Source organism: Entelurus aequoreus, linkage group LG15 (assembly GCF_033978785.1).
Source record: "Entelurus aequoreus isolate RoL-2023_Sb linkage group LG15, RoL_Eaeq_v1.1, whole genome shotgun sequence".
Classification (NCBI taxonomy): domain Eukaryota; kingdom Metazoa; phylum Chordata; class Actinopteri; order Syngnathiformes; family Syngnathidae; genus Entelurus; species Entelurus aequoreus.
Window position 1 is genome coordinate 17454195 of NC_084745.1, and position 27880 is coordinate 17482074.

At 40.6% G+C, this 27880-nt stretch overlaps 1 protein-coding gene across 4 annotated transcripts in view; it reads right to left on the reverse strand.

Annotated features, from left to right (window-relative positions):
* dpp6a (dipeptidyl-peptidase 6a) overlaps window positions 1-27880 on the reverse strand; it is a 457192-nt gene that overhangs the window by 124369 nt on the left and 304943 nt on the right. For all 4 annotated transcript variants that reach the window (XM_062020913.1, XM_062020912.1, XM_062020915.1 and 1 more), the window contains 2 exons: window positions 20552-20666; window positions 5770-5868 (listed from right to left, as the gene is read on the reverse strand). In XM_062020913.1, coding sequence (XP_061876897.1) covers window positions 5770-5868; window positions 20552-20666 — 214 coding nt within the window. The remainder of the gene's footprint in view (window positions 1-5769; window positions 5869-20551; window positions 20667-27880) is intronic.

Genomic DNA, 27880 nt, shown 5'->3' on the forward strand with positions numbered 1-27880 from the left:
TTTATGTGTTGTTCCCTGTTTTTAATGTAACCTTGCTGCTGCCCTCTTGGCCAGGTCTCCCTTGGAAAAGAGATCTTTGATCTCAATGGGATTTTACCTGGTTAAAAAAAGGCTAAATGAAAAAAAAACAGTTATACTGTCATATTGAGTAAAATGTATTTCGGTACTTTGATACTTTTCCAAATAAAGGGGACCACAAAAAATGGCATTATTGGCTTTATTTTAACAGAAAATTTTCACGGAACATTAAACATATGTTTCTTATTGCAATCGAAGAACAATTTTGGCCTTGAATAAAATAGTGAACATACTAGACAAATTGTCTTTTATTAGTAAGTAAGCAAACAAAGGCTCCTAATTTAGCTGCTGACTATGCAGTAACATTGTGTCATTTCCCATTCTATTATTTTGTCAAAATTATGATTGTTATTCTACTTGTTCATTTACTGTTAATATCTGGTTATTTTCTGTTTCAACATGTTGTATCTACACTTCTGTTAAAATGTAATAATCACTTATTCTTCTGTTGTTTGGATGATACCACAAATGTAGGTATTGATCCGATACAAGTAGTTACAGGATCATAAATTGGTCATATTCAAAGTCCTCATGTGTCCAGGGACATATTTACTGAGTTTATAAACATAATATGAATTTTTTTTAAAAGGAAAAAAGATTTTGTGACGATAAAAAATATCGATGTAATCATAGTAGTATCGACTAGATACGTTCTCGTACTTGGTATCATTACAGTGGATGTCAGGTGTAGATCCACCCATGGCATTTGTTTACATTTAGAAAAACACGAGCGATGATGTCATTGACTAAATGAATTTGTAGGTGACACATTTCATTAAAGACTTTTTCCTGTGTTACTGTGATTTTAAACACAATGTATCGTTTTTCCACGGGGGAAAAGGAGTTGTGTCAATGGGACACAGGGAGACTGAGTTGACTGTCCTTGCAGATTTGAATGTGTTCAGGACGCCTACTTAGCAACACCACTGCATAGCTATGTGAGCCACAGTGCTAAATTACTCAAATATAGAGCAAAAAAAGTGAGGCAGATGCTTGTAAGGGCTCTATAGCAGGGCTATTGAACTGGCGACCCAGGGGCCAAATCCGGCCCAAGATAACACTATACTGGGACCCGAGTTTAGTTCAAACCTTGGGAGATAAACATTCTGCAGCAAATTCCTAAAAACGCAAGAGTGCTCATGTTGTATAGAGAAACTTAGACCACTGTAAACACATTGGCAGATCCTTGCATTGACATTTTAACGTCGCTAGCAAACAGAACACCGAGGCGTTCCTTAAGGCACCCCTTTAAAGGCCTACTGAAATGATTTTTTTTAATTTAAACGGGGATAGCAGATCCATTCTATGTGTCATACTTGATCATTTCGCGGTATTGCCATATTTTTGCTGAAGGATTTAGTAGAGAACATCAACGATAAAGTTCGCAACTTTTGGTCGCTGATAAAAAAAGCCTTGCCTGTACCGGAAGTAGCGTGACGTCGCAGGTTGAAAGGCTCCTCACATTTCCCCATTGTTCACAATGCAGCTAGAGCGATTCGGACCGAGAAAGCGACGATTACCCCATTAATTTGAGCGAGGATGAAAGATTCGTGGATGACGAACGTGAGAGTGAAGGACTAGAGTGCAGTGCAGGACGCATCTTTTTTCGCTCTGACCGTAACTTAGGTACAAGCTGGCTCATTGGATTCCACACTTTGTCCTTTTTCTATTGTAGATCACAGATTTGTATTTTAAACCACCTCGGATACTATATCCTCTTGAAAATGAGAGTCGAGAACGCGAAATGGACATTCACAGTGACTTTTATCTCCACGACAATACATCGGCGAAGCACTTTAGCTATGGAGCTAAAGTAAGCACATCGCGCTTAAATGCAGATAGAAACAAAATAAATAAACCCCTGACTGGAAGGATAGACAGAAAATCAACAATACTATTAAACCATGGACATGAAACTACACGGTTAATGCTTTCCAGCCTGTCGAAGCTTAACAATGCTGTTGCTAACGACGCCATTGAAGCTAACTTAGCAACGGGACCTCAGAGCTATGCTAAAAACATTAGCTATCCACCTACGCCAGCCAGCCCTCATCTGCTCATCAACACCCGTGCTCACCTGCGTTCCAGCGATCGACGGAGCGACGATCATAGATGCGGTCGGCGGCCCAGAGACGGAGGAAGTCAAGGTGAGGTCGGCGGCTAGCGCGTCTGCTATCCATCTCAAAGTCCTCCTGGTTGTGTTGCTGTAGTCGGCCGCTAATACACCGATCCCACCTACAACTTTCTTCTTTGCAGTCTTCATTGTTCATTAAACAAATTGTAAAAGATTCACCAACACAGATGTCCAGAATACTGTGGAATTTTGAGATGAAAACAGAGCTTTTTGTATTGGATTCAATGGTGTCCGTATACTTCCGTTTCAACGATTGACGTCACGCGCATACGTCATCATACATAGACGTTTCCAACCGGAAGTTTAGCGGGAAATTTAAAATTGCACTTTATAAGTTAACCCGGCCGTATTGGCATGTGTTGCAATGTTAAGATTTCATCATTGATATATAAACTATCAGACTGCGTGGTCGGTAGTAGTGGGTTTCAGTAGGCTTTTAAGTCCTCTCCTTTTTGGCAGTTACACATTTTTTTCGTAATGTGATTTATGTAACTAAGGTGTTGCTGTTGCTTCACTCTACAAGAAGGGACAGAGCCGCCTCTACTTCATCAGGAGGCTAGGATCCTTCAACGTCTGTACAAAGATGATGAAGATGTTCTACGAGTCTGTGGTGGCGGGCGCCTTCTTGTACGCCGTGGCCTGCTGGGGCAGCGGGCTGAGAGCGAGGGACGCAAACAGACTGGACAAGCTGGTAAAGAAGGCCAGTAACGTGGTGGGAGTGGAGCTAGACTCTCTGGCAGTGGTGTCAGAGAGGAGAAGTCTAGCAAAGCTCCTAGCCATTATGGACAACACCTCCCACCCACTACACTCGGACCTGGCAGAGAGAATGAGCACGTTCAGAGGAAGGCTCAGACTCCCAAAATGCAACACGGAACGACACAGGAGGTCCTTCATACCGACAGCCATCAGACTGTATAATGCATATGTTCCTTCTTGACTGCACTTAAATGTAGAGTATATGTATAATATATTTATATTATTTATATATTGTATATATAATATAGTATATATATTAGGACTGTGAATCTTTGGGTGTCCCACGATTCGATTCAATATCGATTCTTGGGGTCACGATTCGATTCAAAATCGATTTTTTTTTTCAATTCAACACGATTCTTGATTCAAAAACGATTTTTTCCCAATTCTCTATTCATTCAATACATAGGATTTCAGCAGGATCTACCCCAGTCTGCTGACATGCAAGCAGAGTAGCAGATTTTTGTAAAAAGCTTTTATAATTGTAAAGGACAATGTTTTATCAACTGATTGCAATAATGTACATTTGTTTTAACTATTAAATGAACCAAAAATATGACCTATTTTATCTTTGTGAAAATATTGGACACAGTGTGTTGTCAAGCTTATGAGATGCGATGCAAGTGTAAGCCACTGTGACACTATTGTTCTTGTTTTTTTTTATTTTTATAAATGTCTAATTATAATGTCAATGAGGGATGTTTAATCACTGCTATGTTGAAATTGTAACTAATATTGATACTGTTGTTGATAATATTCATTTTTGTTTCACTACTTTTGGTTTGTTCTGTGTCGTGTTTGTGTCTCCTCTCAATTGCTCTGTTTATTGCTGTTCTGAGTGTTGCTAGGTCGGGTTTGGTTTTGGAATTGGATTGCATTGTTATGGTATTGCTGTGTATTGTTTAGTTGGATTGATTAATTAAATTTTTATTTTTTTTAAATAAAAAAAAATAAATCAATTTTTTAAAAATGAGAATCGATTCTGAATCGCACAACGTGAGAATCGCGATTCGAAGTTGAATCGATTTTTTCCCCACACCCCTAATATATATTATATTATTTATTATTATTATTGTCTATTGTGAGCGAACTGTGGTGCTGAATTTTCCCCAGGGATCAATAAAGTACCTTCTATTCTATTCTATTGTTTACTTCAGATGCAGTCAGTAGTCATTTGTTCAACGCATACAGTTAGAATAGTGGTGTTCCTCAAGGTTCCATTTTAGGTCCTCTCTCTTTCATTAGTTGGGTTATTCAAATGGTGGCCCCTCGAGTTCAGTTCAGAAAACTAAAGTATCATATTTTTGGAGAAGATTAAAGGCCTACTGAAACCCACTACTACCGACCACGCAGTCTGATAGTTTATATATCAATGATGAAATCTTAACATTGCAACACATGCCAATACGGCCGGGTTAGATTAGTAAAGTGCAATTTTAAATTTCGCGCGGAATATCCTGCTGAAAACGTCTCGGTATTATGACGCCTGCGCGTGACGTCACGGATTGTAGAGGACATTTTGGGACAGCATTGTGGCCAACTATTAAGTTGTCTGTGTTCATCGCAAAATTCCACAGTATTCTGGACATCTGTGTTGGTGAATCTTTTGCAATTTGTTCAATGAACAATGGAGACAGCAAAGAAGAAAGCTGTAGGTGGGAAGCGGTGCATTTCGGCCGGCTGCAGCAACACAAACACAGCCGATGTTTCATTGTTTACATTCCCGAAAGATGACAGTCAAGCTTTACCATTGGCCTGTGGAGAACTCTTACAAGGGGGACTTTAAGTTGGATAAGCAGACGCGGTACCGTGAGTACGTACGCAGCTGCAGCTTCCAAACATTTGATCGCTTGCCCGTATGTGACATGCACATAGCGGCACGCACGTAACTTTGGGGACTTTGGGGAAATATATGTGCTGTATGAACTTTGGGGAGGTGAACGGTACTTTGGGCTGTGGGATTGAGTGTGTTGTGCGGGTGTTTGATTTGCATTGGCGCGTTATATGGACGGGAGGGGGAGGTGTTTGTTATGCGGTATTAATTTGTGGCATATTAAATATAAGCCTGGTTGTGTTGTGGCTAATACAGTATATATATGTCTTGTGTTTATTTACTGTTTTAGTCATTCCCAGCTGAATATCAGGTCCCACCCGCCTCTCGCAGCAACTTCCCTATCTGAATCGCTTCCACTGCCCTCTAGTCCTTCACTCTCACTTTCCTCATCCACGAATCTTTCATCCTCGCTCAAATTAATGGTGAAATCGTCGCTTTCTCAGTCCGAATCGCTCTCGCTGCTGGTGGCCATGATTGTAAACAATGTGCAGATGTGAGGAGCTCCACAACCGGTGACGTCACGCGCATATCGTCTGCTACTTCCGGTACAGGCAAGGCTTTTTTTTTATCAGCGACCAAAAGTTGCGAACTTTATCGTCGATGTTCTCTACTAAATCCTTTCAGCAAAAATATGGCAATATCGCGAAATGATCAAGTATGACACATAGAATGGACCTGCTATCCCCGTTTAAATAAGACAATCGCATATCAGTAGGCCTTTAAAAACACTAGAGTGCTGTCATAAAGATGATCTTTGACTAGCTAGAGTGCTCCTATAACTCCGACAAAATGGACGGAAATGTCCACTGTAAAGGACCTTGGTTCTCCGGAATACCCAAAATGAGACTAATAGTGAATATCCCTGCTCTATTGCTGTTATTAAAAACACATTTTGCATAATAGGGCACCTTCTATGTGCTTTCTCACTGCTAATAAACGCAACAACAACAACAAGAAATTCACTTACTGCTGATCCATCGAGCGTTTGGGTCATGAACTTTGAAGTCTTTGCTGAAGAGGTCCCCGACGGTCACTTTGCCCTTGAGAGCGAGTCGGTCGTCTTCACCTGTAAACGGAATAAAAATGAGGAAATGAGGATGAATATGTAGTATAGTCTGCCCTTTGGATCTTTACGACGTCCTGCAAGCTGCGAGTGTTCGTCAAAGGCAGTTTGAGGAGAGGACATAAGTGCACAATACAAGAAGTCACCTTTTCCTTCTGACGATTGTTGGCACTCACTCTTCATTTCATCCACCAGTGCTCACTACACCCTCCATGTGTCCCCCTTTACCTCCGTGGCGGATGTCATTAACATAAAACTTACTGGAAGATAAGTTTTCCTGTGTGAGAACACAAAGCAAGACAGCGCAATAGTTTTTCTTTTTTGCGGATCAAAGGCGGGAGATAGATCTTGTCACCTCCTGCGTGAGGCAACATCTCGTCAGAAGTCTTTAAAGTGTAGAGATGAGACGGACAAAAGACTCTCTGAGCTGATTCCGTCGAGCGAAGACGAGCATGTTTTGTGTGGATTCTACAACCGTTTATGTCTATCAGTGACCTTCACGGTACAATCAATACTGAAAGCAAATTATTAGACTCCAAGGTAACTCTGTTTACCTTTTGGTGGTCAAACAACTCTAAAAGTCCACACAATACAGGACTACAGGCTTTGGAAGACATGCTTGCATGAAATACAGATAGTTTTATCATCTTTTCACAAATGTGCAATGTTTTATCAGCAGTTAGTTACACTGTAAAAAAAATAATCCTATTTTTATGGTTAATTTACTCTAAATTGCTACTGTAATTTTTCTTTTTAAAAAAAAAAATAGTTTATGAAACTGTAGAATTGAAGACATTATCTGTAAATAAACAATCCGCCTGTTATTTTAAGTAATATGCCAGTAATGACAAACTATGTATACAGTATTTCAATTTTTACCAAATTAATTATTCATAACATTTTCTGTTTTCTTAAATTACTTTCAAATTCATGTAAAATTACAGCAATTATCTTTCATTAAATATGTAGCTTGTTATATAAAAGTCTATGTCCATACTAACAATCTAACACAGGGGTGTCAAACTCAAATACAGAGTGGGCCAAAATTTAAAACTGAACAAAGCCGCGGGCCAAGGTTGAACAAATTAACCTTTAATGTACTCTACGAGCTATTGTCACGTCCGCTTTTCATCCATTCTAACATCGTTCAGACCCAGTCACAAGAAATGTGCGGCTTCTGTACTGGCTGGCTGGCTGGCTGGCGGGCTGGTGAGCTGGCGGGCTGGCGAGCTGGCGGGCTGGCGGGCGGGCGGGCGGGCTGGCTGGCTGGCTGGCTGGCGTTTGGAAGACTCCCGGGAGGATCGGCGGGCCAGCTTTAGTGTTAATTTGATATCACCTCTAGGGCCATTGAAAATGTGTGGCGCATTATGAAGCCTAAAATACCACAACAGAGACCTCAGACTGTTGAACAACTTAAGCTGTACATCAAGCAAGAATGGGAAAGAATTCCACCTGAAAAGCTTCAAAAATGTGTCTCCTCAAATCCCAAACGTTTACTGAGTGTTGTTAAAAGGAAAGGCCATGTAACATGGTGGTAAAAATGCCCAAGTGCCAACTTTTTTGCATTGTGTTACTGCCATTAAATTCTAAGTTAATGATTATTTGCAAAAAAAAAAATACATTTCTCAGCTCGAACATTAAATATCTTGTCCTTGCAGTCTATTCAATTGGATATAAGTTGAAAAGGATTTGCAAATCATTGTATTCTGTTTTTATTTATGATTTACACAACGTGCCAACTTCACTGGTTTTGGGTTTTATTAATAAAAAGTAAAAAATAAAATGGAAAACATGTTCAGGTTTTTTTTGTTTTTTTTGTTACCATCACTTTCCTGCATCTTGCTCACTCATTCGAAGCTGAAATATTCCCACAATATTGCTATCATCTTTTCCCTTCCTAATGTGTGTTACTTTGCGGGGCTTCTCACTAGCTAGTCACGACGAGCAAAGCTCTGTCCGTGCATCATGTGTATGTGCAAGCTAGCGGTCCCGACAAGAGGACCCACTGCGTTCATTTGATTCTGCCATTGAATAAACACGCTCAGGTGCTGAAAATTGCACCGAGTGAACCCTCCTGGGAAACATGGGAAATCATCGAAGTTATTGAGTTCTTTTACATATATCAATTAATTCATTAGTTTCTATGTATAAAAGTATGTAGTGAATTAGGTGGCGATTCCGCTAAACACCGTTAAGTTACAGCAGGTTGTTTTGAAAAGAGCAGCATTCAGCTGTGTGAGAAATGGCAAGTCATTGGAATTTAATAACAGTGCCACCATGCTGTGTATTTGTTGGAAAAAGAATTGCACAGGCAGCGAAAATAATGATTATGGCGACCAGTCCCCTCAGTAGCTGGTCATCAACGTGGTTGTCGTGCTGGACTGAACTGCCTCATGTTGGATAAAATGATTCTTGGTTTTTGCAAAATTTCGACTTAGCGGTGAGTCAGCTTGTTCTCTGTGATAGTTTTACTTCTGTTTTGCAGCATCGCGGCTGCGTCCATTCAAAAGGCCATTGAGATAATTGCTAATTTAGCATCGCTTCGAACACAGTCACTGTGACAGATTTACGACCGGATTTCTAAAACGACCGTGATATTTTAGTTTTTATTGTAGCCGAACATTTTCCCAAGACAAATAATGTCTAAAAAACTTTTGATTTGTCAGTTTTTGCCCATTTATTGTGTTTTGTTTACATTTTTAATTATTGCTGAAGCGGCATAGCAATTTTGAATTGCTTTCACTGCAGTAGGAAATATCAAACAATTTTGTTTTCCGCTTGGACCAATCAACCTAATTTTTTGTCTTTTCATATAAACTTTGGACATTATTTGGAATATAAAGACATGACTGAATTGTAACTGTCAATGTAGTATTTTTGTTTTTTGTTCATACATGAGAATTTATAGTAAATACAAATCCAAGTAAATATCAAAAACACATGTCTTAAAAATTGTTTTTGTTGTGTCTTTTTGTGTGTCCCATAGCCAAATGTAATCCTTGTTTATTGCTGTTAATTGGTCGTCATTAATTACCACCATGTAAGAATTATTCATGACAAACTGAATATTTTAATAGCTAGAGCATAAAAAAACATGTTTACAACTTTCTAAATATGTTGTTAGTAATATTAAAACAGTCTTGCCGACATGAAGTAACAGCCACATAGCCACTTTGCAAACCTTGAAGCGCGACGTGGCGAAGTACGACTATTACACGGCCTGTAGCCCCTGGCGTGTCTCACAATACTAAAGGCCGTCGTGGGGGCCACAAAAAAAATTATGTCACCCTCTTGTGTGCAGTGTTTCAAGAGCGGAAGAGTGAGCTCACACAAACAAATACGCCCCTGAAACCAGAAATAAAGAACTTTCCTAGACTTGGACTAGCTGGTGATCAACAGGTGAGACACTTGCTAAAGTTAAAGGCCTACTGAAATGAATTTTTTTTATTTAAACGGGGATAGCAGATCCATTCTATGTGTCATACTTGATCATTTCGCGATATTGCCATATTTTTGCTGAAAGGATTTAGTAGAGAACATCGACGATAAAGTTCGCAACTTTTGGTCGCTGATAAAAAAAAGCCTTGCCTGTACCGGAAGTAGCGTGACGTCGCAGGTTGAAGGGCTCCTCACATTTCCCCATTGTTTACACCAGTAGCGAGAGCGATTCGGACCGAGAAAGCGACGATTACCCCATTAATTTGAGCCAGGATGAAAGATTCGTGGATGAGGTACGTGAGAGTGAAGGACTAGAGTGCAGTGCAGGACGTATCTTTTTTCGCTCTGACCGTAACTTAGGTAAAAGGACTCATTGGATTCCACACTTTCTCCTTTTTCTATTGTGGATCACGGATTTGTATTTTAAACCACCTCGGATACTATATCCTCTTGAAAATGAGAGTCGAGAACGCGAAATGGACATTCACAGTGACTTTTATCTCCACAACAATACATCGGTGAAGCACTATAGCTACGGAGCTAAAGTGATAGAATCGTGCTTAAATGCAGATAGAAACAAAATAAATAAGCCCCTGACTGGAAGGATAGACAGAAGATCAACAATACTACTATCAGGAGACACCGATCCAAACACTGGACCTGTAACTACACGGTTAATGCTGTGCCGCCTGTGGAAGCCTAGCAATGCTGTTGCTAACGACGCCATTGAAGCTAACTTAGCTACGGGACCTCGTCAGAGCTATGATAAAAACATTAGCGCTCCACCTACGCCAGCCCTCATCTGCTCATCAACACCCGTGCTCACCTGCGTTCCAGCGATCGACGGCGCGACGAAGGACTTCACCCGATCATCGATGCGGTCGGCGGCTAGCTTCGTATAGCGCGTCTGCTATCCAAGTCAAAGTCCTCCTGGTTGTGTTGCTGCAGCCAGCCGCTAATACAGCGATCCCACCTACAGCTTTCTTCTTTGCAGTCTCCATTGTTCATTGAACAAATTGCAAAAGATTCACCAACACAGATGTCCAGAATACTGTGGAATTTTGCGATGAAAAGAGAGCTGTTTGTATTGGGATACAATGTGTCTGAATACTTCCGTTTCAACCATTGACGTCACGCGCAAACGTCATCATACATAGACGTTTTCAACCGGAAGCAGCACGGTGGTAGAGGGGTTAGTGCGTCTGCCTCACAATACGAAGGTCCTGAGTAGTTGTGAGTTCAATCCCGGCCTCGGGATCTTTCTGTGTGGAGTTTGCATGTTCTCCCCGTGACTGCGTGGGTTCCCTCCGGGTACTCCGGCTTCCTCCCACCTCCAAAGACATGCACCTGGGGATAGGTTGATTGGCAACACTAAATTGGCCCTAGTGTGTGAATGTGAGTGTGAATGTTGTCTGTCTATCTGTGTTGGCCCTGCGATGAGGTGGCGACTTGTCCAGGGTGTACCCCGCCTTCCGCCCGATTGTAGCTGAGATAGGCGCCAGCGCCCCCCCGAGACCCCGAAGGGAATAAGCGGTAGAAAATGGATGGATGGGATATATATATATATATATATATATATATATATATATATATATATATATATATATATATATATATATATATATATATATATATATATAAATAAAAACTTTTTTTTTATTCATTATTAATATAAACCTGCCTTTTTGTCATTTCATGATGCCTTTATCTTTATTTTTATATTTTGATAGAGGGAGGCACATTTTAGCTAGTATTGATGTTATTTGAACACTGGTACAGTTTGCAGTTAAATAAAGGACGAGTGCACATCCCAGTCAACAAAGTAAAGACTTCATAAACAAGTTGTGACAACGTTCACCACACATCGCCTGCTTAAAAACAGCAAATAGATTTCTCTTTCACTATGTACTTTTAGTGTGGGGACAAGTGTCTCCAATATTGTCCACACCTGTATCCATCTAAACACAGCAGTGCGCTCTTAAACGCACGGCAGGAAGCGAGGAAAAATTAAGTGTCAAACCAAGCGCTTGGCTCCTTTTACTCCGAGGGGAAGTCTGTGTCCTGAGTCCGCCATAATTATGAAGCCTAACGACGCTAGTGCGCATGCGTCTGACTTCATGTTGCCTACAATGCATTAATAAATGATGGTTTTTCGGTAATTAAAAAATTAGACAGTGTTACTAACCGTCTGGAATTTTATTGCAAATTATCATTATACCGTTTATTGTTACTTCCCTCATCCTCTAACAAGTAAAAAGTCAAGGGCGGTCACGGCATGTTCTTGCCGCCGATGTTGGTAAATTTTTTAGGGCTAACGTCGAAAGACGAGGGCGGTCACGGCTTTTGCCGCAGTTGCAGCAGTTAAAGGCCTACTGAAATGACATTTTTTTTATTTAAACGGGGATAGCAGATCCATTCTATGTATCATACTTGATCATTTCGCGATATTGCCGTATTTTTGCTGAAAGGATTTAGTAGAGAACATCGACGATAAAGTTCGCAACTTTTGATCGTTGATAAAAAAAAGCCTTGCCTGTACCAGAAGTAGCGTAATGTCACAGGCTGAAGGACTCCTCACATTTCCCCATTGTTTACAATGCAGCGAGAGCGATTCGGACCGAGAAAGTGACGATTACCCCATTAATTTGAGCCAGGATGAAAGATTCGTGGATGAGGAACGTAAGACTGAAGGACTAGAGTGCAGTGCAGGACGTATCTTTTTTCGCTCTGACCGTAACTTGGGTACAAGGGCTCATTGGATTCCACACTCTCTCCTTTTTCTATTGTGGATCACAGATTTGTATTTTAAACCACCTCGGATACTATATCCTCTTGAAAATGAGAGTCGAGAACGCGAAATGGACATTCACAGTGACTTTTATCTCCACGACAATACATCGGCGAAGCTCTTTAGCTACGGAGCTAACGTGATAGGATCGTGCTTAAATGCAGATAGAAACAAAAGAAATAAACCCCTGACTGGAAGGATAGACAGAAAATCAACAACACTATTAGACCATGGACATTTAACTTCACGGTTAATGCTTTCCAGCCTGTCGAAACTTAACAATGCTGTTGCTAATGACGCCATTGAAGCTAACTTAGCTACGGGACCTCGACAGAGCTATGCTAAAAACATTAGCTATCCACCTACGCCAGCCAGCCCTCATCTGCTCATCAACAACCGTGCTCACCTGCGTTCCAGCGATCGACGGTGCGACGAAGGACTTCACCCGATCATAGATGCGGTCGGCGGCCCGGAGACGGAGAAAGTCAAGGTGAGGTCGGCGGCTAGCGCGTCTGCTATCCATCTCAAAGTCCTCCTGGTTGTGTTGCTGTAGTCCGCCGCTAATACACCGATCCCACCTACAGCTTTCTTCTTTGCAGCCTTCATTGTTCATTAAACAAATTGCAAAAGATTCACCAACACAGATGTCCAGAATACTGTGGAATTATGTGGTGAAAACAGAGCTTTTTGTATTGGATCCAATGGGGTCCGAATACTTCCGTTCACTCCGTGACGTCACGCACATACGTCATCATACGAGACGTTTTCAAACGGAAGTTTTGCGGGAAATTTAAAATTGCACTTTATAAGTTAACCCGGCCGTATTGGCATGTGTTGCAATGTTAAGATTTCATCATTAATATATAAAGTATCAGACTGCGTGGTCGGTAGTAGTGGGTTTCAGTAGGCCTTTAAATTTGAGCCCTGCCGTAGTTTGAACAGGACACTCATAACTAATACTGATAGTTTATTGCCTTTTGAATTAGGAGAATCAAAAAACTAAAAGTTAAAACCAAAGATACTTTTGGGCAAAAGCCTCCCAAATCAGTGAAGCGGTTTAATAAGGTTTTACAAGTTCAAGCAGACTTTAGCTCCTCTTGACGCGGCTGACACAAAGACGTGAAAGAGGACAAACTAAGACACACAACTCCAAGGCGACGTGTGTTATATTGTGCCAAACAGATGGACGCGCCCCAGCTAATCCCCACGTTCTCACAGACGTCTTAGCGGGAAGACAAACACCAAAGCAGCTGTTTGCCTGGCGCTAAATTATCTATAGCAGCGAGTGGCGTCAGATGGCGCGGTTCAAAGAATAAATGTTTTTTTTTTTTTTACAGTGACTTACGATAACCAGATGTACGGATTAAACGCTGACTCGGACAGAACGGGAGGCGTTATCTTCGATTTTTTTTTCCAAAAGTGTATAAATAGCACAAAGCAAATCCCCTTTTCTTTGGCAAAGTTCTCTTCTTTATCTGGCCCTGTTTAAAGTGTCAGCAGTTTATATATGCTAATGCACGCTGACCTCCTTTCGATACGACGGGGAGAGAGCGCGGCCCACCTGGCAGCGCTTTGAAAGACGACTTAAGTGTCTTAATGTGACAAAGACAAAGACGAGGAAGCGTGTGTGGGGTCAGCGGCGTAATGAAGACCTTCTCAGGCGGTAATGGACTACGTCACAGGAAGAACCTCGCCGGTGCCGCGTTATCCGCAACCATTTGTACGACAGTATGTCTTCTCAGTATTCCACTTTAGAGTAGTCAGTGTACAGCAGGGGTGTCAAACTAATTTTAGCTCAGGGGCCGCATGGAGGAAAATCTGTGCACACGCGGGCCTGACTATTAAAATCGTGGCATTAAAACTAAAAAATAAAGACAACTTCAGATTGTTTTATTTGTTTTACTTTGGCCAAAAATAGAACAAACACATTCTGAAAATATTACAATAAAAATATAGAAAAAAAACCCGGCAGCGGTAAAGTTTAGACCCATGAAGGAAAGAAGAAAGTGAACGATTGTTTATAACTGCTGACCTGCTCAGTGGCCTTGTGGTTAGAGCAGACCTGGGCATTCTGCGGCCCGCGGGCCGCATCCGGCCCTTTGTGCGTCCCTGTCCGGCCCGCGTGAGGCCAATTATAAATTACAAAATAAATTTTAAAAAGTATCTATGTCGAGTGTGCAATACAACGGTGCTGCTTTTGTTTTGAAAATCGTTATTTGTATTACTTCCGTGTGGACGTATGCGTGTGCGTGATTGTGAGTGAATGTGAACAGCTGCAATCATTAATTACAAAATAAAGTTGAAAAAACATCTATGTCGTGCGCGCAATACAACTGTGCTGCTTTTATTTTGAAAATTATTATTTATGGGCGTGTGTCAGTGTGTAACCTGCGAGTGAAGGTGCACATGCAGCGACAAGTGATGCACGGTTTACACCCGAGACGCTAAAAAGAGAAAAGTTGATGAAGAATGGCGTGTTTCCAACAATACATGGACTGCCATGCAACGTTCCCTGTAAGGTGCGTGCCTGCGCAATTGCGCACTGCTCAAGCGTCTGCTGTGCGCAGCAAATATATGCCGCGCACCAAATCAAATCCCATCTGAATTCTAAACAAAATAAACATATTTATTCTATGTAATTTTGCAATGCAACTTTGAGTGACAGTGACAACAAGCGGCCCTAACGGTGTTCGTCAACACCGTTCAATTATTGTAACGTCTATCGAGAAGTTTCGAGGCCAGGAATTATATCGATCACTTTATTGAGCAAAACTGTTTATATTCGGCCATAACCACACCAAAAACATAAGTAAAACCCCTTTATCTCGAAAAACTAGTCATTTTCTGCCGTACAAACCAGGCCAAAACCAACTTGTCATCTGTCACCAACACGCATAGCACTAAACCACTGGTGCGTTTACGGCCACACAAAAAGTCGGACAACTCAAACATCACACAAAGTTACACTATGACTCCTCAGTCATACGTGTGCTTATTTTACTGTCATTTATTATTAATGTTAATTTCTTTATATTAGTCATGGAATGCTGTTACATACACTATGTTGAAGTATTACTATTATTATTAATTATTATTATTATTTATCTTACGGTATATATCAAAAATAATATTGAGCAAAATTTAATTGAAATATTGTCGATGTGGCCCTCCAGCAGTGCTCGGGTTGCTCATGCGGCCCCCGGTAAAAATTAATTGCCCACCCCTGGGTTAGAGTGTCCGCCCTGAGATCGGTAGGTCGTGAGTTCAAACCCCGGGACGGTTTCGTAAGTAAGAATTGTAATATTGTAAAACTTACAACTAGGGATGTCCGATAATGGCTTTTTGCGGATATTCCGATATTGACCAAACCCTTAATTACCGATACCGATATCAACCGATACCGATACCAATATATACAGTCGTGGAATTAACACATTATTATGCCTAATTTGGACAACCAGGTATGGTGAAGATAAGGTCCTTTAAAAAAAATAAATAAATAAAATAAAATAAGATAAATAAATTTAAAACATTTTCTTGAATAAAAAAGAAAGTAAAACAATATAAAAACAGTTACATAGAAACTAGTAATTAATGAAAATGAGTAAAATTAACTGTTAAAGGTTAGTACTATTAGTGGACCAGCAGCACGCACAATCACGTGTGCTTACGGACTGTATCCCTTGCAGACTGTATTGATCTATATTGATATATAATGTAGGAACCAGAATATTAATAACAGAAAGAAACAGACCTTTTGTGTGAATGAGTGTGAATGAGTGTAAATGGGGGAGGGAGTTTTTTTTGGGTTGGTGTACTAATTGTAAGTGTATCTTGTGTTTTTTATGTTGATTTAATAAAAAAAACAAAAAAACAAAATACCGATAATAAAAGAACCGATACCGATAATTTCCGATATTACATTCTAAAGCATTTATCGGCCGATATTATCGGACATCTCCACTTACAACCGTTGCTTGGATTGATGAATGGAGAATCCATTCAAGTCAAAGAGCTATGGACGGTTAGAAAACGTAATGGCACTTCTACTTCCCGTCTGGACAGCAGGCCCTGCCGTCCAAACGATGCCGCCATAGCACAAACAATAACACGCCTGTTCAGCGTATTTGCTTGTTTTTATTTGGAAAACTATTTGCATTATGGCCGTCAGCAAAGACAAATCTATAAATTAGCCGCACCGTTTTAAAAGCGTGTGCAAAGCAAGGGAAAAAAAGTAGCGGCTTGTAGTCTGGAATTCACGGTAAATAAAAATAACAAAATATCGACCCGGGATGTCCAAACCTTCTGGTGCAAGCAGGTTTAGGCAGCCGAGCCTTTTTTAAGAAAGGGGTAAAAAATAAGGGTTTCTATATAATGTGATCTGTATTTTATGGACCCAACGCCTACAATCTGCTCAGTGGTCTTGTGGTTAGACTGTCTGCCCTGAGTTTGGTAGGTCGTGAGTTCAAACCCCAGCCGAGTCATACCAAAGACTATAAAAATGGGACCCATTACCTCCCTGTTTGGCACTCAGTATCAAGGGTTGGAATTGGGGGTTAAATCCCCAAAAATGTGAAATGAAGTGAATTTTATTTACATAGCGCTTTTCTCTAGTGACTCAAAGCGCTTTACATTGTGAAACCCAATATCTAAGTTACATATAAACCTGTGTGGGTGGCACTGGGAGCAGGTGGGTAAAGTGTCTTGCCCAAGGACACAACAGCAATGACTAGGATGGCGGAAGCGGGGATCGAACCTGTAACCCTCTACCAACCGAGCTCTACCGATTCCCGAGCGCGGCCATCGATGCTTCTGACTGCTCCCCTCTGTTATGTTATGTAGAACGGAGGCAAGTGCGTTCTATTGATTTTATTGAGATACCGTGACGAGATCCTGAGGCCCATTGTTGCACCATTCCCCCATGTTGCAGCAAGACAATGCACGGCCCCATGTTGCAAGGATCTGTACACAATTCCTGGAAGCTGAAAACATCCCAGTTCTTGCATGGCCAGCATACTCAGCGGACATGTCATCTATTGAGCATGTTTGGGATGCTGTGGATCGGCGTATACGACAGCGTGTTCCACTTCCTGCCAATATCCAGCAACCTGGCACAGCCATTGAAGAGGAGTGGACCAACATTCCACAAGCCACAATTAACAACCTGATCAACTCCATGTGAAGGAGATGCGTTGTACTGTGTGAGGCAAATGGTGGTCACACCAGATACTGACTGCTTTTCTGACCCTCCCAGACGGCACATTTCAGAGTGGTCTTTTATTGTGGGCAGCCTAAGGCACACCTGTGCAATAAGCAAAGAAGAAATGCTCACTAACACAGATTTGTGAACAATATTTGAGAGGAATATGTCTTTTGTGTGTATAGTAAAAGTATTAGATCTTTAAGTTCAACTCATGAAAAATGGGAGCAAAAACAAAAGTGTTGCGTTTATATTTTTGTTCAGTAGAGATTTACCGACTGTAGTATCGACCAAACAATGCACCTGGTATCATTGCTGTCAATATTTGTACTAATCCTGTGTTCATTTAGGAGCTGGAGCTTACAGTTAGTGTTCACTCGCTTGTCGCTGTCATTTTTGCTGACACAGCTAAAATGTGTCATCAACATTCCCTGCTTGACAATTGGACATTTTGTGTTTGTTATCGTTGTTTCTGCCACAGTTTTCTGTTAGGTGCCTTTTGGTGTTCTTGTAGTACCTAGTGTGTTTCGGAGACAGCAGGAGACAGGTGTCTGGAATGATTAATTGGCAGTCGGCACAATATATCTCTGGGAGACGGCATGGTGATGCCAGTTGATTATTCTACTTTTGCTTGTTACTTTCCCGCCCGGACATTTCTTCAGCATTCCGCTCATGCCGCTGAATTCTAAGTTGCCGTTCTTGTCGCCAGGTTCTGTTCATTTGTAGCACACATTTTTGCTTCCACTTTTCATGGTGACTTTTGCGTTTTTGTACCTTATAGTCCAGCCACTCTTTGTGAACCACAGCCGACAATAAAGGACTTTGTTGATCATATCAAGCAGCATGCCGCTGCACCTGGGGGTCATGCCTCACACTCATACATTATCACCATGTATACCATATTTATATCATTTATGTCGTCTATACTGTGCAACACTAAGTAGACTTCGCATTCCAAGGCGTTAGATGGCAGTAGTGTATAGACTACGGTGTGTTGCCTTAGTCAGGAAGCAGTCTTTGCCATTAAGTTGAATGTGCCATTTTTTTTTTTTTTTGATCCAGTCCTACAAAGTGTTTATACTGTAAATATTGTACTTATAACACAGCAAAACTTAGTGGTACTTTTTATTATTGTAAATTCCGAACTACAAGATTGAAGGCCTCACCTTTTCTCCCCCAAATATATTGTTGGGTATTGTGGCCAAACAGCTCAATTTTTGTTTCATCTGACATCACATGGACAAAGATAAGACCTTCTGGCGGAAAGTTCTGTGGTCAGATGAAACAAAAATGTAGCTGTTCGGCCACAATACCTAGCAATATGTTTGGAGGAGAAAAGGTGAGGCCTTTAATCCCAGGAACACCATGCCTACTGTGAAGGAGATATATATACACTACCGTTCAAAAGTTTGGGGTCACCCAAACAATTTTGTGGAATAGCCTTCATTTCTAAGAACAAGAATAGACTGTCGAGTTTCAGATGAAAGTTCTCTTTCTGGCCATTTTGAGCGTTTAATTGACCCCACAAATGTGATGCTCCAGAAACTCTATCTGCGCAAAGGAAGGTCAGTTTTGTAGCTTCTGTAATGAGCTAAACTGTTTTCAGATGTGTGAACATGATTGCACAAGGGTTTTCTAATCATCAATTAGCCTTCTGAGCCAATGAGCAAACACATTGTAGCATTAGAACACTGGAGTGATAGTTTCTGGAAATGGGCCTCTATACACCTATGTACGTATTGCACCAATAACCAGACATTTGCAGCTAGAATAGTCATTTACCACATTAGCAATGTATAGAATGTATTTCTTTAAAGTTAAGACTAGTTTAAAGTTATCTTCATTGAAAAGTACAGTGCTTTTCCTTTAAAAATAAGGACATTTCAATGTGACCCCAAACTTTTGAACGGTAGTGTATATATATATATATATATATATATATATATATATATATATATATATATATATATATATATATATATATATATATATATATATATATATATATATATATATACATATTTAAGAGTTATTTCTTTTTATAGTCATATTTGAAACAGCTAGTGTTTTCCATTTGTACTCTTTCTATTTTTTCATCTTATGCCCGCAAGTGCACTGTGAGTTACCTAAAGCTTTGGAATATAGGGAGTTGGAGTACTCCCTTATATCTTATCTTGAGTTGAACAATGAACCTGTATGTCCCATCTGGGGAGGGTGGGGGCTGTTGGCAGATTGAAGAAGTAGGCTCTTCCTTATGAGTGTTAGATCAACTTAGGTAGGAGATCGAATGTGTTGTTTGAGTTGACCTCCCAAAGCTTTGGAATAAACTAGAAAATACTTATTCTGTTCTGGTGATCCTTCATACTCAGTTTATGTCATCCGAAAGAACTTGGGATTGACCAGCAACTTAGATTCCCTTGGAGGAAGGACTGGTCGCAACGCAACACTACCGTCAAGCATGGTGGTGGTAGTATTATGCTCTGGGCCTGTTTTGCTGCTAATGGAACTGGTGCTTTACAGAGAGTAAATGGGACAACGAAATAGGAGGATTACCTCCAAATTCTTCAGGACAACCTAAAATCATCAGCCCGGAGATTGGGTCTTGGGCGCAGTTGGGTGTTCCAACAGGACAATGACCCCAAACACACGTCAAAAGTAGTAAAGGAATGGCTAAATCAGGCTAGAATTAAGGTTTTAGAATGGCCTTCTCAAAGTCCTGACTTAAACGTGTGGACAATGCTGAAGAAACAAGTCCATGTCAGAAAACCAACACATTTAGCCGAACTGCACCAATTTTGTCAAGAGGAGTGGTCAAAAATTCAACCAGAAGCTTGTGGATGGCTACCAAAAGCGCCTTATTGCCGTGAAACTTGCCAAGGGACATGTAAGCAAATATTAACATTGCTGTATGTATACTTTTGACCCAGCAGATTTGCTCACATTTTCAGTAGACCCATAATAAATCCATAAAAGAACCAAACTTCATGAAAGTTTTTTGTGACCAACAAGTATGTGCTCCAATCACTCTATCACAAAAAAATAAGACTTGTAGAAATGATTGGAAACTCAAAACAGCCGTGACATTATGTTCTTTACAAGTGTATGTCAACTTTTGACCTCGACTGTATATAATTAGGAGGCGGAATATTAAAAGTATGTAACAGAAAGATGCGGCCAAAAGGATGGCGGCATCTTTTGCATTGCCTTGTGCCACCATTGATCGCCACGCCCCTGATAGTAACGTCGTGTGCGGCGAGTACCTGGCGTCAACAGGATGACAGAGGTGACGATCAGCGAGCAGATGACCAGAATGACAAGGAGGGCGATCGCTATTCCCTTCCAGTTCCTCTGCGGCGGGTTGCTGCCCACCAGCTCCTGCGGGGACGAGAGACACACAGACTGATGCTTTGGGGGAGTCAATCATGGCGCAATTTGTGCGGCGATGAAGACAGGATGACAGAAAATTGAAAGGAGCAGTGTGTGGGAAATAAGAAATACGAGATCATCGCTCGACGTGTAATGAGATGATGCACAATATTGAGGGGGGAGGGAAATGAGGGGTGTCACAGAATGACTTCAAGGAGAAGCAAGAGGAGGAATGCATTTTCCTAATGATCCAAACACGAGCACGCCGACACCCGAACACAACCTGTGACACATCTGTTCATTGAACGCCTCGCAGCAAAGGTGTGGAACGAAGGAGTGGGTCCGATGTGAGAAACAACCTTGAGGAGGCTGTGTGTGTGTGTGTGTGTGTGTGTGTGTGTGTGTGTGTGTGTGTGTGTGTGTGTGTGTGTGTGTGTGTGTGTGTGTGTGTGTGTGTGACTACAGCACATTCATTAACTTCAAGGCAAAGCAACATCAGCATTGCAACAGAACGCCGCATGTTTTCACAAGCATTTTGTACAAATTACGATAACATAAACTGACTTTAGTTTGGATTACATAAAAGATTACTCGGAGGCTTTGTAGATAACAAAAAAGGAGACTTTATGTGTGGCGCTGCCAGGCTCGAAGGCTGATTAGACGCAAAATAACACGACAATAAAGTTAAAGTTAAAGTACCAATGATTGTCACACACACACACGAGATGTGGCGAAATTATTCTCTGCATTTGACCCATCACCCTTGATCACCCCATGGGAGGTGAGGGGAGCAGTGAGCAGCAGCAGTGAGCAGCAGCAGTGGCCGCGCCCGGGAATCAATTTTGGTGATTTAACCCCCAATTTCAACCCTTGATGCTGAGTGCCAGGCAAAGAGGTAAGCCAAATGTAGCCCGTTTTTATGTACCGTATTTTTCCGAGTATAAGTCGCTCCGGAGTATAAGTCGCACCGGCCGAAAATGCATAATAAAGAAGGGAAAAAACATATATAAGTCGCACTGGAGTATAACTCGCATTTTTTGGGGAAATGTATTTGATAAAACCCAACACCAAGAATAGACATTTGAAAGGCAATTTAAAATAAATAAAGAATAGTGAACAACAGGCTGAATAAGTGTACGTTGTATGACGCATAAATAACCAACTGAGAACGTGCCTGGTATGTTAACGTAACATATTATGGTAAGAGTCATTCAAATAACTATAACATATAGAACATGCTATACGTTTACCAAACAATCTGTCACTCCTAATCGCTAAATCCAATGAAATCTTATACGTCTAGTCTCTTACATGAATGAGCTATATAATATTATTTGATATTTTACGGTAATGTGTTAATAATTTCACACATAAGTCGCTCCTGAGTTTAAGTCTCACCCTCCGGCCAAACTATGGAAAAAACTGCGACTTATAGTCCGAAAAATACGGTATAAATATAAAAATAAAAATAAATATCGTTTTTGTCATACTGATTATTAGTTCAAACCGGTATTTGGGGCAATATTATTTGCAGTTAAAGTTATTTAAACATGAATAACTGCTGTATAATCACTCTCCATACAGCAATAGATGATATCTATCTATTACCTGATGTTAGCTACCTCTCTTTGTTTATAATGTATATTTTCTGCTGGATCTACTCTCTATATATTTTGTATATATTATATAAAAATATAATATAATACATCAGTATATATTATATACTGTATATATAATATGTAAATATTAAATATGTTATAATTTATACTACCGTTCAAAAGTTTGGGGGTCACCCAAACAATTTTGTGGAATAGCCTTCATTTCTAAGAACAAGAATAGACTGTCGAGTTTCAGATGAAAGTTCTCTTTTTCTGGCCATTTTGAGCGTTTAATTGACCCCACAAATGTGATGCTACAAAAACTCAATCTGCTCAAAGGAAGGTCAGTTTTGCAGCTTCTGTAACGAGCTAAACTGTTTTCAGATGCGTGAACATGATTGCACAAGGGTTTTCTAATCATCAATTAGCCTTCTGAGCCAATGAGCAAACACATTGTACCTTTAGAACACTGGAGTGATAGTTGCTGGAAATGGGCCTCTATACATCTATGTAGATATTGCACCAAAAACCAGACATTTGCAGCTAGAATAGTCATTTACCACATTAGCAATGTATAGAGTGTATTTCTTTAAAGTTAAGACTAGTTTAAAGTTATCTTCATTGAAAAGTACAGTGCTTTTCCTTCAAAAAGAAGGACATTTCAATGTGACCCCAAACTTTTGAACGGTAGTGTATATTGCTATTATGGTACATTTTTAGTCTACTTTATACCTGCATTATCCTTTCCATCCTTACCCTTGCCATCCTTTGTAACTGAGCCACTGTGTGGTACAATTTCCCTTGTGGATCAATAAAGTTTGTCTCAGTCCAAGTCAGTAAACAGCTGGACAAGACTTGAAGTTGTTTTTTAACATGAATTTTTAGGAAACGTCGCACCGGCAGCGACATAATGTTTTATGCGGCGCTAATGTTGTGTTTAATTTAGCAGCAAAAAAAAAAACATCAGGGGATTTCACAAATGCCTTTATTACGTGTGTCCACAGCAGGGGAATAATTCAAAAGGCCTATTCCTGAGTGGAGGGTTAAATATTTTGCAATGCAATCTGCTGAAAATGATGGAAAGCGTCACTCTACATAGCAACTGACCCTGTGGTCAAAGTTGGAACTGCCACAAAACCCATTTTAAGATATTCCACACTCTACTGCCGTCTGGTGGCAAAATTGGATAGTGCACACCCCCAATTCCAAATTTGTCACGTTTCACGTGTCAGGTAAACCGCGACAAATGGGGCCATATGAATCCCCTTCCCACTGTAGCCTGTTTTTATGTATAAATATAAAAAAATCAGAGATCGACAGAAATGTTTTTTTCAGGGGCGATACAGATGTTGATTATTTGCATTAAATGAGGTCGATAATCGATATTTGGAGCCGATATGAATTTGAAGTAAAAGGGAAAATTGGTTCAAATATGGGATTTCTCTACAATAACAATAACTCGCCATCTACTCGATTTTATACAATTGAATAGCAGATTTAATACATGGTAAGGTTTCCTCGTGAGAAATATTGAAAACATTTAAATACAATAAATTCTGGGCTCATTTTTCAAGCTGAGTGACATCATTTCTTCTTCATTTCAAAGTATGAGAATGTCTGAGTTGGTGCCTACTCTTCTTTACTATCAGTCAAAATATTAACACAATGTTTGAATTTTTGGCAGAGTAATCTTTTCTGTTGTCTATCCATCTCTGTCCGTTTGTTATTTGATCGAATCGTGGAACATGGAACTCGCCGCGCTCCATTAATGATCACGCGCTCCGAGTGTTGCCAAGGCTTGTCTAGGGTACAAGTCGAGAAATTGGAACCGGGAAGACGCCAGGGAAGGACAACAACTGGATTTTCCTGCAAAAAATTTGAATTTTGACTGAAAAGCATTTTTTTAATTATTTTTTTTAAGTGGAGCAACCCAAATGTCACTAACACGCATACATGCAAGTGTAGACATTTAAACGTCCTCATTACTTATTTTCTACAGTAATTGCTGATCTAGTGCTCATGTGGCCGTTTCAATCGGCCCCTGGGAGGCCACACTCTCTATAGAGCTTGATTAACTTCCTAATTAGTTTATAGAATATAAGGAAGAGGGTGAAGCGAGACACTAATGAGAACACGCCGAGTGGCTGGGCGAACAAGCGGACCTCTGGGTGACCCTCAATCCCACACACTTTATTGAAAAAATGGTCAATATTATGTCCATTCATCACCTCAGAAACTTGTTATGATTAAAAGGCAGTGCAACCCAAAGGGAACCAGAGAGGAAACTTGGGGGTGGACTAGTAGAGCCGCCATGAGGTGCGTTTGCCTGCCACATACCATATTTTCCGGACTATAAGGCGCACTTAAAATCCTTTTTTTCTTCTTCTCAAAACTCGACAGTGCGCCTTATAACCCGGTGCGCCTAATGTAGGGAATACGTTTGGTTGAGCTTACTCACCTCGAAGCCATTTTATTTGGTACATGGTGTAATGATAAGTGGGACCAGTAGATGGCAGTCAAACATCAGAGATAAGTGTAGACAGCACTAGGATGGCAATATGTATCAAGTAAACAACAAACATTTTAAATGTTCCATTGAAAATATGGATCATTACACATGGCGCTCCAAAATATATCAAAATGTTTTACTATGAGTTGGTAAGCTATGAAGCCGCACCGCTTGAATAATTGTCGGTGCATTAAATATACAAGTATTATTACGGTCATAAGCGCCGATTTACATTTCTGCCAGTGGGTGCTTGGTGTGTGTGTGTATTAAAAAAATAAAAATAGACTTTCAGCGAAGTTAATATCCCTTATGATTTGTGGCTTTATTACTTTGTAAAACGGACCAAACTCGCCACAAAATTAATTACAACAAGATTGATTTTTCAAAAATTATTTTAAAGATTAAAAATTGGCATCAATCCCTCGTGGGTGCTCGGCATTGTCCGTGGGTCCTCGGGCCCCAAAGCACCCACGGATCGGCGCCTATGATTATGGTGTGTGTATTAGGTAAGACATATTATCTGCCGTTTTGTTTCGCAATATTATGCAAAAGCAACTTTTCTTACCTTCTGGTACCTGCTGATCTGTATTTGGGATCTGCATAAGTCCTGAAAAATGGCTAGTGTCCGCAAGTCGATAAGCTTCTTCTTTTTTCTCTATCGTCTTGTTATGTGATATTATTCCTCCGCTTTTGCCATTTCTAATATAAAGTAGTGTAAAGTTCTTACTTATATCTGTCAGTAAACTCGCCATGAAAGCGCTAAAACATACCGGTGTAGTGAGTTTACATTATTCACCCAAGGAACTTTAGTTATTAGAGAGTTCCGATCGAACGGTTTTTCACGGGACACATTTCCTGTGTTGTTGTTTCCGGATGAGGAGATGCTGCTCCGTTATTGACATAAGTAAAGTCAGAATGTCATTAAAACAGTTAGCTCCATCTTTTGACACTTCTTCCACCCCCGTCCTTGCACGCTACACCGCTACAACAAAGATGACGGGGAGAAGACGCTGCCGAAGGTGAACCACGTAAATAAGACCGCCCACAAAATGGCGCATCCTGAAGAGACTGTCAGAAAGCGGCTTGTAGATTATCTGTAAAACATAATCTATGCAACATTTTGTCTAAAGAACCACCATTATATGTTATGTAGACCAGCGGTCCCAAAACACCGGTCCGAGGACCGGCACCGGTCCGTGACGCAATTGCTACCGGGCCACACAGAGACATTAAATAACTTATAAACGACCGCATTTTCTCCCACTTAATTTTCGTCAGTCCCTCCAGACACACCAATTAGCTTGTTTATAGATGTATTATAAAACTCCTGATAGGAAGTCGCCATTTGCTATATTCGTTACATCTTTCTTACATTGGACAATGCAAATTAATAAACATATCAAATGCAAAGGTGCCAAATTGTAGTCAAAACTAGGTTCCATCTGCAGCCTAGTAAGTTAAAGTGCTGGTGTTATTGCACATACTCCTATTACACAAGTAGTAAGCAATAACATATGTATTTCCGCATAGACAATTGAAGCACAAAAAGCTAACATTAGTGTATCTACGTACGAAATATTGCACAAAATATGAATGCATATGGAAATAGACAAAAATCTATTGTAACTAATGACAAGTATATCTAGCTTTATTATATATCTATTTGTCCTCTTGTCCCTGAATGTGGTGTATCACCTATAACCCATCCATCCATCCATCCATTTTCTACCGCTTATTCCCTTCGGGGTCGCTGGAGCCTATCTCAGCTACAATCCATCAGATACTAAAGCCAAAAAAAACCCTACTACTAGCAAAAATTAGGACAAAACAAAAGTTTATAGAGAGCTTTTTTGCAAAGGGAAAAAGCCAGGGGCTCCCACTAATTCAACTTTATGGTGAGTTTTTTCCATGCATTCATTTTTCACGCACTTATTTGCTACATATGTATTGATCCGCCACACGTGGAAGGCCCGTCCCTGAAAATAATGCCTACATTAAACCGGTCCCTGGTGCAAAAAAGGTTGAGGACCCCTGATATAGACCACAAGGAAGTGTTTTACATTTAGAAAAAAAAAAAAAAAGACTCCTTTAATGCACCCTATAATTCGGTGTGACTAATATATGAAAAAAGATAAAAAATAGACCATTCATCAGCAGTGCGCCTTATAATACGGTGCGCCCTATGGTCAGGAAAATACGGTAATATCACGGGCGACACCGTCTGTGCGCACGTTTTGACAAATATCCACTTTTAATTATACCGAATTATAGGGAGGGCGTGGCACGGTTGGGAGAGTGGCCGTGCCAACAACCTGAGGGTTCCTGGTTCGATCCCCACCTTCTACCAACCTCGTCATGTCTAGGGATGATGTTTGAAAACCGGTTCTCTCGATTGTTCGATAAAAAAAAGAACCGATTCCATGGATTCAAATCCCTTTTTGAGAAACGGTTCTCGTTATCGAAGCCACTATAGTAAAGAAAAATATTTGGTTCTTTATTCGAATCCCTGGGAACAAATCCCATGTCACAGTCACAGGAAATTACGTAGTTCAGTCATTCGGCGGCAGATACAGAAGCAGCAACAACAATGGACCGGGAAAAAACGCTCCAAGGCATGGCTTCACTTTACTAAGAAATACGACGAGGAAACAGCTATCTGCAATTATTGCCAGGCTTCGCTTTCCTGTGAGGGGAGCAGTACAACAAACATGTTGAAACATGTTCAGGCCGTAAATAACCTGAAGGTTAGAGAAAGGTGTCGTGGAGAAGCAGCGACAGAGATGACGAAGCACGCCCCTCTTCCTCTGCTTCAATCTGTCATGTCTGCTCATGTTTTTGTTTGGCCATGTGCTGTTTGGTTTTTGGAAACTTAGTTGCTGCTTTTTCACTCCCTTGTTTTGTCACCATGACGACCGATTAGTTCACCTGTCCTCATCACTCACGCACCTGTTGTCAATCATGTCTTTGTTATTTAAGCTTGCAGTTGCCAGGCAGTCGGCCTGGCGACATTACCTCTGATTACTTCTGATATCCATGCTACCTGATGATACCCTCGATATCATAGTCCATGCCATAGTTCATGTCACAGTAAGTGCTTATTTATTTCATGTCCATAG